We start from the raw sequence: 18,644 nt of genomic DNA, 5'->3' as shown, positions 1-18,644 counted from the left end.
TTCTTTCTTTTTTTTTGCTCGAATGTGCGGAATTACAATTTCCCTTCATTCAGTTTTATAAATCTTCGTTTTAATTATAAGTCAACATATCCATACCAGCACGAAGAAAATTATCAATATACTTGATGAAAAATTTTTGCAAGATTACTACACCCTTTTTTAACATTATAACATAGCATGAAATTGTTGTAAAATTACATTGTTCTATATGTTACGATAAAATTACCATTACAAGATTAGCAAATTTTTTTTATATATATTAGAATATAGTTCAACAAAACAGAATACTCAGTGTACACGAACATTTGAAAAGTAAGCTTAACTAATGTCGTTCTTCGCCACCATGTAGCACTCCCTTCGTACACGCTAACCAGCGACCTTACTATTGCAAATTGCCATCCGGACGTTTTTATTTGGCCATTCTCTCCCCGTGTAGAGCTCGTCCTTCCCATTCTCTCGCAACCTAATCGGCGAGAGCCGTTCCGGGCTAACGTTACGTTCCCGGATTAAATTTCTACGGGGTGCTTTTCAAGCGACCAGCGTTTCTCTCGCGCTAACACTTCTCTACACGCCTTACATCGTTCTGGCGCACGCTACCGTAGTATTCTCTACTTGCTGACATTCTGAGCGTGTTTTACCCGTTCTTCTCGTCGTGGATGTTTAAATTTCTTCAGTGAAATAGCATTTTATGGGAGTAAAGTTGAAGAGGATGATTTTATGACGAATGCCATGAACAAAGACAAATATTTCGCTGATAGTTATTAATTAACTGTATCATGGAATTTGTAACTTTTTCGTACATTTCGAGGTTGAAGGGTAGGATGAATCATTTTAAATAACATTGGCGATAACGACGATGATAAATATAAAGAAAAATGGCAAATTACGAAAATTACTGTGCCTAGCGAATTTTCAAGAAAGATTTGGATAGTTGATACATCAAGACCATAAAGACACGTCGTAACGTCTCTGATCTTTAGAATGTTGAATTACATCTGTAAAATGTCTTGTCCTTTGTTGTATGAAATAGCTAAGATCGTCAAACTTCCTCAAACTCTCCTTAAAAATACAAAATACGTTCTACCTTCTAAAAATATTCTCTAAAAAAGAAAATTTTCATCGACGAAAGTGATGTTATTTCATTTCAAAGAATTTCAAGAAACTGAAAGTCTTCCAGACACGAGTTCCATTCGACTATAACACGTCAAATCATGCTCCTTTTTAAAAAGGGAATCTACGGTATGTCCGTTCACGGATCCACGCGTACAGCGAGTAAGAAGAACCGAGAGAGAAAGGAAGTCAGCTAGGCGCCACTTATTTCAATACTCCGCCACTTTTAGCCCGGAAGCGATGTAGTAGTGACAATTCGCGTGGCTTTGAGGGCGCTGTCGGATACCTGCCACTCGCTTTTGCCACGATTATTAAAATGCACTTCATCCAACCTCCGTCTCTTATCTCGGTCCTTTTCTTATATTCAGCAGACTGGTTTTGCTCTTCCTTTGCACGTCCCCTTTACCCTTTCTCCTGCCGCTGTTCCTTCTCCTTGCCGCGGAGTCGGCAGTTCTTTCAGCTATTTACTCGTTACACCAGGACCACGGGAAAAAAGGTAGAATCCCTTGGCGAAAGCATGTGACGCGGCTACGAGGATAGACGGTAGGAAAGAGAGGAGAAAACTACTACAGGCTGCACTTTCCGTGAGCTTGCTCTTCTTTCTCCCATTCCACCGCCACGTTTCGTCGTACATTGTAAAGGACACTTTCAATTTAAGTTCGTCTTTCGCGAGCTTTTCGCCAGACTTGTCCCGGAACGATCAAAGAAAGCCCTTTTCTGTATTGATTAACTCTATGGTCTTACAAGGATGAACCACTGTGGGATTCTCCGCGCTCTACGTCGTTGAATCTCGAAGCCGGAAAATTGATACGGTATCCGTGTTGCAATCAGCACAGGCTAACGTGATACGGGGCTAATTGTTTCGGGGATGAATTATTTGAACAGTAAGAGAAATACAGAGAACAGTGTTGTTCGAAGTAAATTGTGGATAGGTAGACAGCTAAAGGATAGGAAAAAAAGGGCCTGTTAAGAATTCTACCCAGGAATATTGTATACAGAAAATAAAAATTTTGGTTTATTTCAAGGAAAAGAAATATCCTAACTCTTGACTGAATTTAACTTTCAATAAATAATATCGATCGGTCGATGGTGCGTTAAGTATTACTAGCAAACTGTGGAAAATTCTTACTCTGAAATAAATTTCATAAAAAAATCCTGTATTTCTATACGAAATTCTGTATTTTATAAATTTTTTTAATAAACGAAATTTATATAGTCTTCGAGAAACCTATGCGATTGACGCATGGTCGGCATTTCCGCCTATAAAACGAAATAATTCCAACGGCCCATTTGCTCCATTCTTGGTGGAATTATTAATTTCATTCTCACACCAAAGGGAACAATATATTACGAGTTGCATATATTATTTCGTTGCCAGTGCATTTCATAATATTTATCGTCACGAAGAATAGTACGTGTTTTCAGCAGGCTATTTTTTATTTCTCCCTCACTTTCTCGACCGTGGAAAAATAACGATCCGAGTGTGCGTAATGCGATCGCAAGTATGGCGATGATGTACGGGCGCACGTCTATAAATTCCAGCCCCGTCGAAAAATATTTTATACATTAACAGACGACGAACTGCAGCATCAAAGCTGAAAAACAAGCGCGCTCAGTTATTTTTATCAATCATATGCGATTTTCCATATGACACGTGATTTTTTATGCCGAGCCCCTTTTTCTCTTTAAACAACCAAAATTACAAGTTTCATGTGTCAACGACATCGAAGTCTGGCCCTAAAACAGGCTCCAGTGTATAGCGCAAACATCGACGAGCATATTTTTTCGTAACCTTTTACACAGCCAGGACATTTGCAAGGTTTCATTTGATAAAATATCGAGCGTTTGACATAATCGACAAATTTACGTTGCTTCGACATAAAATTAAAACATTGACAGGGGCGAGCGAACTATCGCAACAAATTTAAACAATCGACGCAATCGTAGCCGGGCTCGAGGGCGAAGGCGTTTTCCACGTTGAAAAAAAAACGGCGATAAAAGTTAATAAATGTCACGTGATCGACGGGAAACCAATACGTAAAGCAGACTCGCGAACGGTGCCCGGAAATACGACTATACGTCTACCTCTCTCTGTATTGGTATATAGATATTATGTACACGTATATACGCGTACTCCAAAGTATTCGATATCCAATAACTCGCTTCATAATTACAAATCGATACTTCGAAGCTCGCTCTCTGGAATAAAGTCTCCGCATCAACCCCTTCTCCACCCCCGATTTCCTTTATTACAAATTTACTCGTTCCAGGGTAATTCCGCTGGAAGAAACTTAACTGACCGAGCCATTGTGACACACGGCCGTTTCCACCGTTGTAATTCGACCAAATATTCCAACGGGCGTAGGCAAATTTTATATCGTAACGTGTGCTGGTAATAACGATACGTTCGTGAGAAATGAATGCCTATATTGGAAGAAAAAAGAGGTCTCGCAGAATGGTTAATCGATAGCCGACGTGAAAGCAAGTTTCCAGAAGCGATTATGGAAAACGTGATCCTTTCGAATTTTTTTTCTTTTTTTTTTGTGTAAGAGAAAAATTTGAGTTATAATAAGAATTATAGAAAAATATATACAGAATAGTTTCCAGATGAAAAAGGATTTTCTTCTAAAGATTCGACTATAATAACTTTTGAAATAATCCTTTTTATTTTAATATCCCCTAACAAACTCTAAATATTTACTAGAATTATTTATTAACAACTGTCAATCAATTCTTATACCAATCGTCGATTTTATTTCACCCGCCGCTGTTCTATCAATCGATTCTCAATTTCCGATTTTCCATAATGCCATTCTTTTATTAAATCTTTCTTTCCACGTTTAAAATCCTTTCTGCGAGCTAGTCTACACTTTCCACCGACGAACAAATGAAAACAGAGCCCCACAAAACCAGCTTACGCCTATACCATCCATTCTTTTCTCATTCCATTCTTCCCACACCAGCAAAGAACTTTCGTTTAAAAATCCGTACGATCGTATTCGAGCGTGTGTGTGTACGAGCATGCGTATGTATGTATGATGCCGCGCACACATTCACAGCTAACACCTGTGCCTGTGGACGGCTCGTTGGATGTCGGAGACGGTGAAATCGTATTACTAGTGCATTGTGGGAGCTGAATAGCCCGCATTAGAGCCAACGAGGTTGTACCATCGACCTTCCTCTCCCGTTTCCCACTCTCTCTCTGTCTCTCTCTCTCTCTCTCTTTCTTTCTCTGTTGATCCCACTCACACTTTCCACGATCTCTTCGTATCATTACGCCGACATCGCCTCCTTCCTCTTCAACCTTCTCTGGCGTTCCTTCCGTCCTCCCTGGAACCCCTGCATTCCGACACCCACGACTACCTTGTTCACGAACGAGCATTCTACGACGCTGTTTACGAACGAGAAGCGAGATAGGAAACGCGAGGCTAGGAGAATTCCGGAAGTTTATGGATTACGAGGCGAATTAACGCTCGGAAGATCGTGCAAGCTTCGACTCAATCGATAAAAGAAAGGACTATGTCCAAGTAGTGTTTGATTGTTGAAATTCATTAAACTGCGGATGTTTATGCTAATTCATATTTTTGAAAATATTAGTAAGAAATGATATCTACGCTTGTTTCGTCCGATAAGATTTATAACACATTCCATGCGTTTTTCATCGTTGAATTTCATATATTAGTTTGTCCGAAAAGTGTCTTTCTTTCGCAAATGTGTTTTTCGCAACAATGCACCTTCATACAAACGTGAAACCAAGTCTGTGAAATGTCACGGTGTTTATTTCAACAGAACGAAATGGATCGTACGTAATTCGACAAAATAATATAAAACAAAAAACGTTGTACGTCTATTATTTCCTCATAAAACGAAAGAAACTTTTCGGACTACCTAATATAATGCGTGAACATTCGCAAGTGTAGAAATAAAGTGTTGGGATGATAAACGATATAAATATTAAAAATAAGTTACACTAATTCCTTTCGTCTCCTAGACAACAGTAAATGTAAACTGATGGGCAAATACAAATAAAAATTAACTAATCCAAAAGATTAGATCCATTAATTTCTTTTCCAAGGATGATCTTAATAAAAGATATATAATCAATTTCGTCAAAAGCTTGAGTAAATTCTAGAAGAAAAACTGGCTGATTCTAGTATTAGCTACTTAATCTTCGTCAGCCAACGAAAGTTTCCCAAATTTGTAAGAGCAAATCCACAAAAATCAAAACCAAAACGTTCAACCCTATTCGATCGACCCTATTCGTCAATGATAGAAATCTCCAACGATCGTTACCTGCTCTTCTTCCCATCGAAACGCAAAAACTAAAACCCAAGGTCCCTCCATTCACCGCGGTAGAACTCGTTAAACACGTCGCTAAAACGCGAACCGCGTCGCTGAAAATTTCTATGTTCGAAAGTTGGGCCACGCAAACGCGAGACCGTGCTCTCACCCGCAACCCGTTTCGCCGCTCGTACTCGTTTACCACTCTTGTTCGAAGTTCATCTATTAGCGACGAGGCGGCATAGAGGCATAGACGCGAGAACCGAACTTTCTCCGAAATACTCGCTCCATTCGTCGTAACAATCTCGGCCGGCTCCTAGCGACGCGACAGCTGCGTCGATGGGAACGATCCCGCCTCTCATTACGCCCGAGCTTTTACGAGGTTCTCGAGCCGGTGAAAGACAGACAAAGACAGAGGAAACGGAGCGAGGCTCTGTGAGTGGTAGTTTCAGAGATTGGATAAGGAATCCATAAGTTCTGACGTAATCTCCACGCGTTTGAGAACAGAACTCGGTCTCGGAGGACCAGCCCCAGTGATCTCGCCGCGATGTCGTTCGACGACGTAAAAGTCGTGGACCAGAGAGAAAGAACGTTGTAACCGGGCCATTTATGTCAACCACGTACTAGAACTCTGTATATGAATTGGTGGGGGAGGGCAAGTACTTTGTTGAGTTCATGCATATAGTAGGGGAGTTCATTCGTTCTTTTCATCACCTATGTTTCTTCATTTTTGTGTATACATATACAAAATAGTATTTTCACATTTTTATATTATTACATTTCGCGCGTTTATTATCCAGCATCGATTAAAATTACACAGAGTAACAGAATTTTATCGTAACAGAATGTCACTTCATTCGTATGAATAACTATGTATCAAATCAATATTAGTAAAAATGGACATTATATTGTAGACGGAAATAATTTCTTACATTTCGATAAACACAATTTCAACTGCTTTCATTTCCTCTTTGTACTTCTTCTCCGAAGTTAATGGTACGAAAATGAACAGTTCTAAGGTTAACATGAAAGAGTAACGTTGTATCGTATTACGGTAAAACTCCGTTATTATAATATCACTGAGTGCTCGATAACAAACGTAAACTCCTATTACTCTTACGTATCAAAATATTTCATAGCATACATATACATAGCTATAATTAATATGACACGATAAATGATAGCTGATAATGATAGCTCGTAACTTGAGACTCGTAAAACTTTGCTAACAATATCGATTCAATTCTGTTCAAGAGAGTGCAAATGGTGAGCGCTAAATTTGAACTCTCAAAAACAGGAATCGTTTCGGACCTTGTCACAAAGGGAGCCCAACTGCAAGCTGTAACAGCCGTAAGGCGAAGGGAAAAAACGACAAACCAAACTGGCGAAAAAACGGCCACGAGTTTTTCCAGCGACAACCACGAAGTGTGTAGTGTGCTCTATCCTTTTTTCTCATGTTCTGGGTATCTGGCTGGGTCGCGCGCGCGAAACGGCGATATCAACGAGCGGCTTGTCGCTTCTGCGTGGCAGTCGTTATTTACGGAAGCGAGCAACCAGTGCGGCTGAATTGGTCCTCAGTGTAACGAGAATATCCGGGTCAGCGTGTATGTCAGCCACGTTACGTGGAAGTAACGCTATTATTGTGCGAAAAATGATTGGAAGTTCTTCTATTTTTGTCCTTCTGTCTCTGCAAACTGAAGATCTCGCTTCACTATTCCAGAGAATGATGAATACGTTTGTCGGCTGCGCGGTTTATCCTGGTAACTTTTGAGGCTAATGGTTGCATGAAACGGGGATGACAAGTATAGAAAGAAGATCAGGGGAAATAGAAATTGTGTTTACTAAAATGCAACGAACCTTTTGCATGCGAAATATACACGAGTTCGGATTTGCGATAAATGTTGGTTTTTATAAATATTGATTCGATACGAAGACTAAAAACACATAAATAATTTCCAGTTAATCTTGAATTAATACACATATGTTTCTGATATATTTGTAAATAATTGTGCTGTGAATTATAAACAAAATGTTACTTTATATAACGCGTGATCTAACTAGCGTCGATAGAGATATAAAAAATACGTTTAATAAAATATCAGATCAGAGAATCTAAATCCATAATTAAATATATAATCATCTAATTACGAAATACGGAAGGATCAGAAATTAAAGTTCTTTGTTTTGTGAAGATTTTTATTTGTGACTTGTACACAGGAAAATTAAGTTTCCCCCAGCACGGAAGAAACTATTATCGAGGGAAAATTTTCATTGGATTTCAACTTGGAATTCAGCTTTCGCGTGAAATTTTTACAAGATAATAAAGTTATATAGAGTAATTCCATGGAGAATGGCTCTTTTATTATTATTATTTTAACAATCATAGAACTCGAGAAAGTATGGTACTTTCTATTACCTTCATAACTATAAGTAAATTGTAAAATGTAAAAAGGAAATTATTCAAATAGACGAGGAGTTTCCATTCTATTTATAATAGAGTGAGGAATGTTTTCAACATTTTTGCATTGTCAACTATCTTTTAATGGTAATTTTATAATATCAAGTAACATTTATCGCACTGTTTACTAGAGAAGATACCGATACGGAAGCCATGCGTTAATAGCGAGACGACAAGCTACTATTCATAAAACGTGTGGGTGTAGTTGCTGATGTAATGCTCCGGAAGAATATCAGTGGATTTCATTGCCAAGGGAGAGTCAGAAGTCACATCGTAAAAAGTTGGCACGGGTTCATCTTGGACGGAAAAGCTAAGGAGAATCGGCAATCAGCGAAGATTTTTACGATTTCATCAAAGTGCCTTCTTTGGCACTAGATAGATACTTATGGAGATTGGATTGATTAATTTTCTGCTTGCTTAACAATTTGCACAATTGCTACAAATTCCAAGACGTACTACTTGTGATTCTCATGCCAAATTTCCGACTATATTTTTGGCTTTCCCCGATATTTAAAAATATTACAGTTCATTCCAAACCTTCAACCTTGAACTTTAATGAAATCACTTTCGTTCTAATTCTTGATAGTCCGTCTTCGAAATATGTTATTGAAACGTTTCGTTAAGAACTTGAAAAAGTAAGATTTATGTGCAGGCTGATACGAATAATATGCGAATAAGAACAAAAATAGAAGCAAAGAACGATCTTTCAAAATCAATCACATTCAGAACTAAGAATTTGTCTTGATCTGAAGGATTTTTCCCCAAACGTATACGTTTCATGCTCATAAGTGTCGCGCACAAAATTTCATGTTTTATATACGGAATTGTAGATCTCATCTTGAAAAATGTCATATACGAAACAAAGTGTCAAATATATAACATCCATCGGGCCGAAAAATTTCATTCCCCTAAAAAGGAGCTTCCGACACGTTTCCTATTTCGCTGTTGTTCTCGCGAAACGTTCTCGCGAATTACTCAACTCGGCGAGCAAAACAACAGAAACCTCGGCCCGATTTATTTTAGCGATCAGAACAAACGTCCAAATCCCCGAACCACTTTATCCGACCGTTCTTAACAATTTTTATACACACTCTCTCTCGCATCGAATTCCAGCTCGCCCTTCTGAATGAATAGGGCCAACATCCACGACGGGCAAGAGGGTAGAGGGTAGAGCAAGCTCCCACGCGAATTGCGGGAACAGCACACGCGAATACCCGCCACAAGATCAATCATATCGAGCAATAAACCGACGGGTTGAAACGATCGCGTGCCTGCCCGCGTACAACCCCGACCATGCAACACGCGTTCGTGATTGGGTTACGTGCGATGTTTACGGCTTCCCGTAATTGATCCTCCGGCCATCGTCTAAAATCGACTCGGTCTTCTCGAAAGAGGCAGAAATACGGTGCACACGGTGGACAACTTGCGAAATGGTTGCGTACGCTAACATTTACCACCCCCTTTATACGCGTTCGTAATTATTGACCCGGTAGTTTGCTTGTAATTCGACTAGTTTCATTTCGAGCTGCAACTTTTCTCACTGTATATTAGTCGAGGGTATTAGGTGCAGGTAAATGGCTGGCTGAGAAATGATGCAATTTTTGGCTTATCGTTGAGTTGTGAAGGAAAGTTAGTATATTTGAAGCCGCGTTCCCTCTTATTAGAGTAATTGATTATTTGACAATGTCTTGAACAGGAAAAAGTATAATAATCCGTTAGCGGTTGTTAATACACGTTTAATACACGATTTAGCACGACGCAAATGTGCTATAAATAGAAAGGAAAGTTGATATCATAAAATTTAATCGATCATCGAAATTTTTTTTTTTTTTTTACATGACGACCAGGAATAACAGATATCTCTGTCAAATTTTGTATCGGATAGTAGCTCCACGTGAGTAAACACGTTTTAATATCGTATATATAGCTCAGAAATTTTTCCAATAGTTTTTTCTCAAAATAATACACGATCTTTAAAACCAAAGACTGAGACGAATGAATAATAAGCAAAATTACAGAGAACCAATACATGTTTCATGAGAAACAACTTTCAGGCGAATTTCTAAACTCGATCTACTGTTATTGGATAATAAGCTGCGATATCTCGCTGAATTTCATTTCCAAAGTATTTAGAGAACTATATCTTGTACAATTAATTTTATCGATAATTTTCATCATATCGATGTTTAAAAAATATACTATGCTATTTATAGCGTTTTTCAAGCAGAATCAAGCCGATAACGTCGAACAATTTCACAATTCGGACAAAAGTCGTAGGAACCGTATTTTAATAACCAAGTAAAGCAATGGATCGAGCTTTACAAGCCGCAAGACGGCGAAAAGCCGAGGAACACCGCGGCTAGAAAGATGAACAAAAGAAAAATCGATCGTCCACGAGGAGATATCGAGACGCGTCCTGCTCAGAGTTCCATTAAAACCGCCGTTCTACGCTTCTGAAACTGACACCTCCTGAAACGAGATCGCCGTTGCAGTTTCGAGCATGGCGAAAACAACGAAACGGGGCGCGAAAGCTGAATCACGTTCCGTTCAGTGTGAGAGAAAAGGATAGATAGCGCTCTGGACCGAGCCGGAGAAAAACAAGCGTGAAAAAGCTGGTCAACGAAAAAAGAACTCGGTTTCGCGATACACCATCAGGTTCACGTTGAAAAAAGGAAAAAAAAACGGCAAATAGACAGCTAGAGTGCACGAGGCTGCGCTTACACGGAGGTGATCGTCGAGGTTTGATAGTGTGAAAGTTGTTAAAACCTAGCTTTTTATTGTTACAACCGTGGTCGTGATAGTTTGCAGTAGGCAAAATTTAAAACAGTTGAATTTCGTGGATTTTTGGAAAAGCTCGTCCGAAAGTAACGAAATTTAGGTGCTGAAAAGAAATGTGAGATTAATTCTCAACAATCAAATGTTTAACACGCAATGTACTATTTAATGAAAATCCCGCAACTCTGAGCAATTAAGGAAACCTAATGGCGTTTTCCTTTGCTTTGAATCTCTTACGAGTATCTCAGAAGATTCGAAGAAACTTTGTACTCTATCACGCACGCTATCTATAGAAAATAAAAAATCCAATCACCTGTACTATAAGCATTTGTCAAGTTTTTGGCCAAATAATTGAACGCCATCATCCGTGGCGGAGAATTCGCGTGAAATAAAAAACTTCCACCGAGAGAGACTAATGTCATGATTCCAAATAGAGACACGAAAAGACACAAATTGCGGAGTCTTGAAGTCAGAAATGAAGTTCTTTCAAGAAGAAGCGCAGTTGTGTGCGAAGGATAGAGAGAAACGGTAGGAAAGGCAGCGAAGAGGAAAGGGAAAAAGTAAACGAGGAGTCCTAGATACGATCCTTTGCCTGGTATTTTCTATGGTGGTAGAAAAGTGATCCTTCTTTTTTCTTCTCTTCCCTTCGTTTCTTCTTCCTCTGTTCGTTCTCAAGCATTTTTCCTTAGTAGAAAGTTTCCGACGTGTAAAGGCGACAGAAGAACGATACCTCGGCGCGCGAGTAATTGCTTCAACGTAAGAATGCAATATTCTTCTGTCTACAACGATTCCGGCGTATTTTTTCCCCCCCAGGCTGAGGTTCATCCCCTGGTGACGTCCGCGTGCCAGTCTGATGTCTTATTACGAGAGCTCGCGTCTCTCGCTGAATTTAATACGAACACCATGGCATACCGGCGCTGCCTTTCTATTTCATCAAAGCTTATTTCGCGGGATCGTTTAATTAATTGTCTGGAACGAACTCTGTAACTTATCTTAAGTAGAGGATTTCACTTGCTTGCGAGGAACAGGAATACGACTCGTTGGTAATACAATGCGACGATTCTCTAGGAACAAGTAAATAATGTAAAATTGAAAATAATATGCCTTCGAGTCTTGTTTTCAAATATTTATTTATAAATACGATATTTAAAAAGTTATTGCGATTAAACGTTGAGATAGTAAACTAGGAAATGCAACTTTGTTACATTTTTTCGTATTTTTGTTCGACCAGGTTGAATATTGAACTCTAATAAGTGTTCTTAATTTCGACTAATCCATTATTCGAATGAAAATAAGAAGCAGAAAAAGTCAGAAGAAACTTCTATCTCTGTTTTTAAAAAATCAATGTTTAAATTCTATCAATATTTTCATAAATATAGCCATTCTTTAAAATATATTATTTAAAAATATTCTTTCGGGAAAGGATCTTAATTTTAAGTCAATGTATCTAATTAAAATTCGGCATCAAATGTAAATGTAAAATGAGCTTGCAATTAGATAACGATATCTATTCGATATAGACTACGTACTCACACACTACTACCATTAGTGACTTTTTATTGGGGGAATTGAAGTCTCCACGATGAAATTACTTTACAGCATACAATTACACGTTATTGAAGGAATTATAATTACAATTCTCGATTTCGACGTTAGTATACAAATCCGTAAGAATAAAATGGCGAGGATCAATAACATGTCATTTGCATACGTCACTGCGAAAGAAATGTCCATTCTTTCATATTTGAAAGGGTATCAAAAATCGATTCGTAATGAAATAATGCTTTGTCGGAGTTCGTAGTGCGTAACGTTGAAAATCGAAAAATATATGTATGTCCCTTTACAACAGGAAAATACGCCGGCATTTGCATGTTTCGCGATTTCCATGTAGCTCGTTTGAATTGCAAGTCGAATAAAAATCAGTCCGTCCGTGGATTAGCATAACAACGTTTTTATTTTCCTCGTCGTTGTAATTCGGGGAATTAATATTCCCCGAACGGCAGAAGGTAGTATAAAAAGGCCAAAGAATAAGGCGAAAGACGCTCTTGACGACATTTCTCGGCACAATGTCGTCGGGATAACCTCCTTAGGAGCGGCGTTTATCGTCGAGCAACGCGTCGTCTTTCATATGTAGATCGTCTTGGTCGACGTTCGTTTCTAACCTCGTCGGACGAATAATATTCTTATCGGTGGCACTTCCTTAACTTGGAACGTCGAAAATTCGAATGAAAGGCAAGACTTTGGAGATGATTCCAAGTTTCCGTCAACAATGAAGATTTTACTTCGGATCGTTGACATAAAAATCGTTTATTAGTTACTTTATTATTATTTCTTTCAAAGGAGTAAAACGAAGCTTGTATGTAGGAACTTGCCAAGGTTTCATGAAATTTGGCAAAATTTCTCAGATAGTCGATGGAACAGTTTTTTGAATTTCAGAAAATATTGAATATTTGTGACGATATAAGAAAATGGTACGACAATGGGATAATTTGTACTTTTAATTTATTGCGAAATAAGATTATACGATCTTTCAGGTGTATCGAAGCAAGCATAATTACCGTTATTAAAGCAACGAATGTTTAATTTCTGTACTACTCTCAGCTAGATGTGTACATAATTTCTTATTCCTCTTATAAACAGCTGTTTAACTTCAACGAAGTTCCTCTAATCATTAAACATATATTACATCTACGAAATATTTCACATTCATAATATTTTATTTCTTCTCAATTTTACGTATTAATTGCCTAGTTAAACAATTTGAACGAGGTTTAAAGTTAAAGTTCCAACTTTCAAGTAACAATCGTAGATATGTTTCATTGTGTTCTACGTGTTTCGTTGAAGCCACCCGTAGAAAGTCTACCAATATGAGCGAGCGTAGATCGATAGCAGCATACAGGAACTCTGTTCGTATCGCACAGTTCCTCGTAATACGGGAGAGTCGAGCGTTTCGATCTGGCTTACCCTAACGCGACATTCGACGCGACCAAGGTTCGGCCGTCACGTAGCAGGTAATATGCAAATGACATATCGTCACGGTGAAATTTATTCATGGACGCGACTGCCCGCAGCTGCGGCTTCGAAGTTCTCCCGACCACCCTCTGTGTCCCTCAAAATTGTCGTAACGAACTTACTCGCTCGTGCAAAACACCTTATTCCCCGTGATCGCGGTCTACATTTTACAAATGAAATAAATCCGTAGTTCTCGGAACTACCGTTTTAGACGTGGTTAAACCAAGTAAAATATAGTTTATCGATGATTTTGAATGTTTGCAGCTTTCGAAAAGGGTTATTGGAATTCGAGCAATTTTCAGTGAATCGAGAATAAAGATTGCGTGAATTTTGATCGATCGGTGCTATTGGAACAAATTTTATGGATTTCAGTAAATTTTAGTTGGGAAAAGAGAAAAATTTGGAGAATTTAAGAATGCGATTTATTTAGATTTTACCTCGATAAGTAAACATTTGGTAAACTTAAATATATCATAATATTACATTGGTATCTTTGGAAATGCGAATATTGAAAATAGTAGTAATACACAGTGACAGAATAAGCGTTATATAAAACACGATCTCATTTGCAAGTTCTCAATCTGTCAGACATAGACAGGGTTCAAGAGTATCGTATACCAAAGACCATACGACTGAGATCCGTCAAAAGCGCTGGGAAAATATAGCACTACATAAAATCCAATTACAATGTTATTCAGCAACAGCTCATAAATCATTATCCTCAAAAATGATAAATCTTTACTCTATATTAATTAGAATCTGGTTACTGTCCAACTTCACGGTACACGTGCGAAGCGAAATACCTACTAGAATTCACATACGTATCTCAGGTACAATTCCCAATTCCATAAATTATTTCCCACATTGTGACTAAAACGAAACTATAGTGTCTATACGAATTTTATCGATGTGGGAAATTTATGAATTACCACGAAATAAATTCATGGAACTTTGAATATATTGATGATGAATATATTGATGGGATTTATGAAATCTAATTGCATAAATTACTTGTGACATTGTAAAATAAAAATACAAAGTCAGATTTTTCACGTATTTTTCCATAACAGGTTATCGTTCGTGAAATCTATCAACAATCATTGATGATGAATCCTGACATACTTTCCCCCGGTGAAAGCAACCCTGAAGACACGCGACGGCAATTAGAATGCGTCCATGTGACGAGAAAAAACAAATCGAATCGCGGTTTGACACAGCGAACGCAAACAACGCGCTTTTGGCATCGGGCATGACACGCTCGGTTGTTGGCTCGCCGCTTGAAATCCGATAGTTTTTGGCCAGGCGGCTCGTTTGTTTTATCCCGCGCGTGAATCGCGCGTCAAAGGATGAGAGATTGCGTCATGTTACTACATTCTATCGCAATTACGAGAAGGACTGGATACTATGTATTTTTGTTTCTTGTAAACACGTCTTCTTTCGATGATTTACGCGTCTGAAGTTGCGATTATTTATCGAAAAACAGGCTTGTCACACTCGAATGCAAATTATTTCTTATAACGTTTCGATACACAAGCGCCTTCATTAAAATAAATATGATAATACAAATGGCTCGTGTATTAAAAATGGCCACAAACAAACTTCAAAAGTAAATCTTCCTGTTCTTCCATTTTCTCCATCGTTCAATTTGTATTCTTTCCAGCAACTGGACAATTTTTTTTTTTAATTTTAAAACCGATCATTTTTACAAATATTGTTATAAATACGATATACGAAACTAATTGATCGTTAAGTGGAACGTTATTTCATTTAAGTGAATGACGTTTTAACGAAACAACGTGTACGTCCGTACAAAATACAAACGAGCTAAGGTTTCAATCAGAACATTAAGGTGTAGCTTCCACTTCTGGAAAGGCGTGTTGATTACCGTGCACCGTGTCCCCAGGAAACAATGCGGACATTTTATAGCCGGTGTACAACTAGTACAGACCCCTTATACTTGTCGGGAACAATGGGTATTATGTAGCGTGGCGCACGCACGGAAATAGCTTCCCCCGGACTTGTTCGAACTAGTTGTAACTCACTGTTCAACTGTACCCGTTGACGAGCAGCGCAACAATTACGCTAATGCATTGTCCTCGGTTCCTTCGCCTAACGACTCTAAACGATCGACGGCCCACGCCCTTTAGACCGTTTCAATTAAAGGAAACACGGGCTTCCACTAAAACGCCGCGACGATTTCGAATCTTGATTTATTCGTCCTTATCACCAATTTCATTTGTCGAAGGTTAATCGGTTGAGCGGATGTCTAAATAGGTCTTAATGTTGTCTGACGACTAGCGCTGCGTTTTTGAAATTTTAACAATGGGATAAAATGGATGAGATGAATTCCAACGAGATAAATTCGGGAGAATAGGATTACTGTTAAGATTTAAAGCTTGCTTAAAGAAGCAGAAAATTTGGGAAAATTTAGTTGGTCAAGATTTTAGTATTAATATTCTACCAAATCATAAATAATCGGAATGAAAATTATTAATAATTGAATGTTTCCTCCGAGAAATAGAAAATTTGATGGAATTCAGTTAATTGAAATTTTAGAATTTTGGTTGTTTACTAATTTAGAAATAAAATATCTTTGTAAAAGTGCACTCTTCTAAAATGTTATATTTAATGACTTTAATATGACTTTAAAATGTGATATATAGAAAATACTCTTCGCTGAAATATTTGTATCGCAACACAAGTGGATAAAACGAATGAAAAATGCTGCAGAAATTTTATTTACCAATTTGTAATTTTATGTAGTAAAAGATTTTTTATGAATTTGTATACTTTAAGAGCCCCCCAATATCATTTCAACTTTATTATCATCATAAAAGGAAAGATTTAAGAGACGCGTTTTCGCTTATAACGTGGAGCTCAAGTAGAACAAGCACGGTAGTGGTCAGACAGCGCGCAATAAAAGTAGAATTGGAAACGACACTCACCCGTATCGTTGTCTCCTGGAACGCCAAGACTATCACTATTGTCATTGATGAAGGCCTCCGCCGTCGACGTGAAGGTCTGAGGTGATAGTGTGAGGTCCGGCCCGCTCTCACTATCGAACAATTCTAAATTCCCGTTGCCTGAAACAGAACATGTATCATACATTTTCTGGCAGTCAATATTCAATTGAATAATACGTTTAATAAATTGAAACGAAGTTTAGAAAATACACGACTAACACGACAATAAATTTTACTAGATAATTTCCTTGTATGTCAATCAGTTTCAGAATATTTTGCAGCTTTTCTTATTGTGATATCATTGCTATGAACTTGATACTTTTCATTTATTTTTCATCATATTTCCTTCGTAATTTCCACGTATTCATTATCGTTCATAATAATTAACAAAAGGTTCGAATTGTAAATTTTCTTTCGTTTTTATTGCTATGTATTACATTAAAAATAATTATCCGTTTCATAATTTATTATTTACGTTTATGTATATACATCCCCCTGCTGGTTTATAAAATTATGTAACATAATTAACGTTAATTGCATTTCCACTACTTTGCAATTATTTATCATTGTTGATTGTTTATAAATTCATCATAATAAGGAAACTATCATCAACGTTCATCTCGCCACATTTTCTTATAAGAAAATCTTTATTATTCTGTAAATGTCTCTACATACCTTTTAGTAAAAGTAGTTTCTTGTATACGTTGCTTCTTACGAAAACAATGATGAACAAAGAGAATCGCATGATGATACTAAATTTAGCAGAAATATCAAGAATAGAAGAATTCTTCGAACGAATGCTACGGGACGAAGTTAATGAATCGAGGCGAAAAATTAGCAGAAGCGTCTGCACGTGGGCGAGATGATTCTCTTGATTTCTGTGAACACGCTCGGCCCCATTCTCGTTTTTCTGACCACGCAACACGCAGAAACAAAATCTCGTTCGTTGTTGATTCTATTCGATGCCAGGTTGCTCGACCTCAAAGTTGGCGAACGGCGTCGACAGATGAACAAGATTCTTCGCGTGTTACGAAGGGCGCAACTCAAACATAATTGGCTACGTTTGTTACGATATGATCCGCGGCTAATCGCCTATACTGTCATGTTTCTCTATAGGGAAATTAATTGTTTGATCGACATAAAAACTGTTTAATTTCTCCATAGGAAATAGTTCTAAGCTACGATATGTAAATTATTTTCCCACTAATGGGAATAACTATGTAATTTAGATTCAAAGAAATCCGATTTGTAACGAATGATTTCCTCCATACAAGTTCAATAGTTTCATGAATTATTCGGTAGTTTTTTTTATCATAAATAATCGAGTGATTAATCTTTATAATCGAAAAAAAGATTAATCCAAGAAATTAAGCAGAAATTTTCTAAAACTTCGAAGAATTTCTTAGAAGAAACTTAGAAAAAATTTTAAGCACCCCCCACGTACACTTTCATTAAGATTTTACGTGTTTAATAAATAACAAAACATTGTTTTAAGAACAATCGATCGAACTTGGCAAACTAAAAATAAAAGCTAGCAAAACTCAAAAGGAAAATATACGTAATATGGTTCAACGAGTTGATCGATCATTTTCGTTATCAGGACGATACGTAGAAGGGATGAAAGTTGGGCAACGGGGCTGGGAGGGTTAAATGAGAAGTTCTCGGGTATGAGACGAGTGTCGCTTTCGCATATTCCTCGGCGCACTGACAACAACGCTGAAGCACTCTTACGAGAACTAGCAGCCAGTCGAGGATCTCTCGAGACCTTAGGTGGCCTTCGCGATCCGAGGACAACTGCTGCCAAGTGGTAGCAAACTTTGACTGTGGATTTTAGGTTACGAAGCTCGTCGCGCTAAGCGACCTAAACTCCGTCTTCTTGCTTGTCAGACCCTCGTTACGATCGTCTCGGTTCACTCGATTATACCGCGTCGTCAACTGGGTCTCGTCAACCATAGTCGTGTTGAGGAATCGCGAGATACACCCGTGTTTTCGTTACAGTTTAACCAGAAGAATTATGAGACAATGGTTGCTATCGACGATTAACA

General features: G+C 37.9%; 1 protein-coding gene across 5 annotated transcripts in view; it reads right to left on the bottom strand.

Annotated features, from left to right (window-relative positions):
- Positions 1-18,644, bottom strand: part of LOC117213030 — a 486,984-nt gene that overhangs the window by 189,486 nt on the left and 278,854 nt on the right. For all 5 annotated transcript variants that reach the window (XM_033458240.1, XM_033458248.1, XM_033458277.1 and 2 more), the window contains one exon: positions 16,582-16,719. In XM_033458240.1, coding sequence (XP_033314131.1) covers positions 16,582-16,719 — 138 coding nt within the window. The remainder of the gene's footprint in view (positions 1-16,581; positions 16,720-18,644) is intronic.

This window comes from Bombus bifarius, unplaced genomic scaffold (genome assembly GCF_011952205.1).
Source record: "Bombus bifarius isolate JDL3187 unplaced genomic scaffold, Bbif_JDL3187 scf7180000007970, whole genome shotgun sequence".
NCBI classification, from domain to species: domain Eukaryota; kingdom Metazoa; phylum Arthropoda; class Insecta; order Hymenoptera; family Apidae; genus Bombus; species Bombus bifarius.
This window is presented reverse-complemented; position numbering and strand designations above follow the sequence as displayed.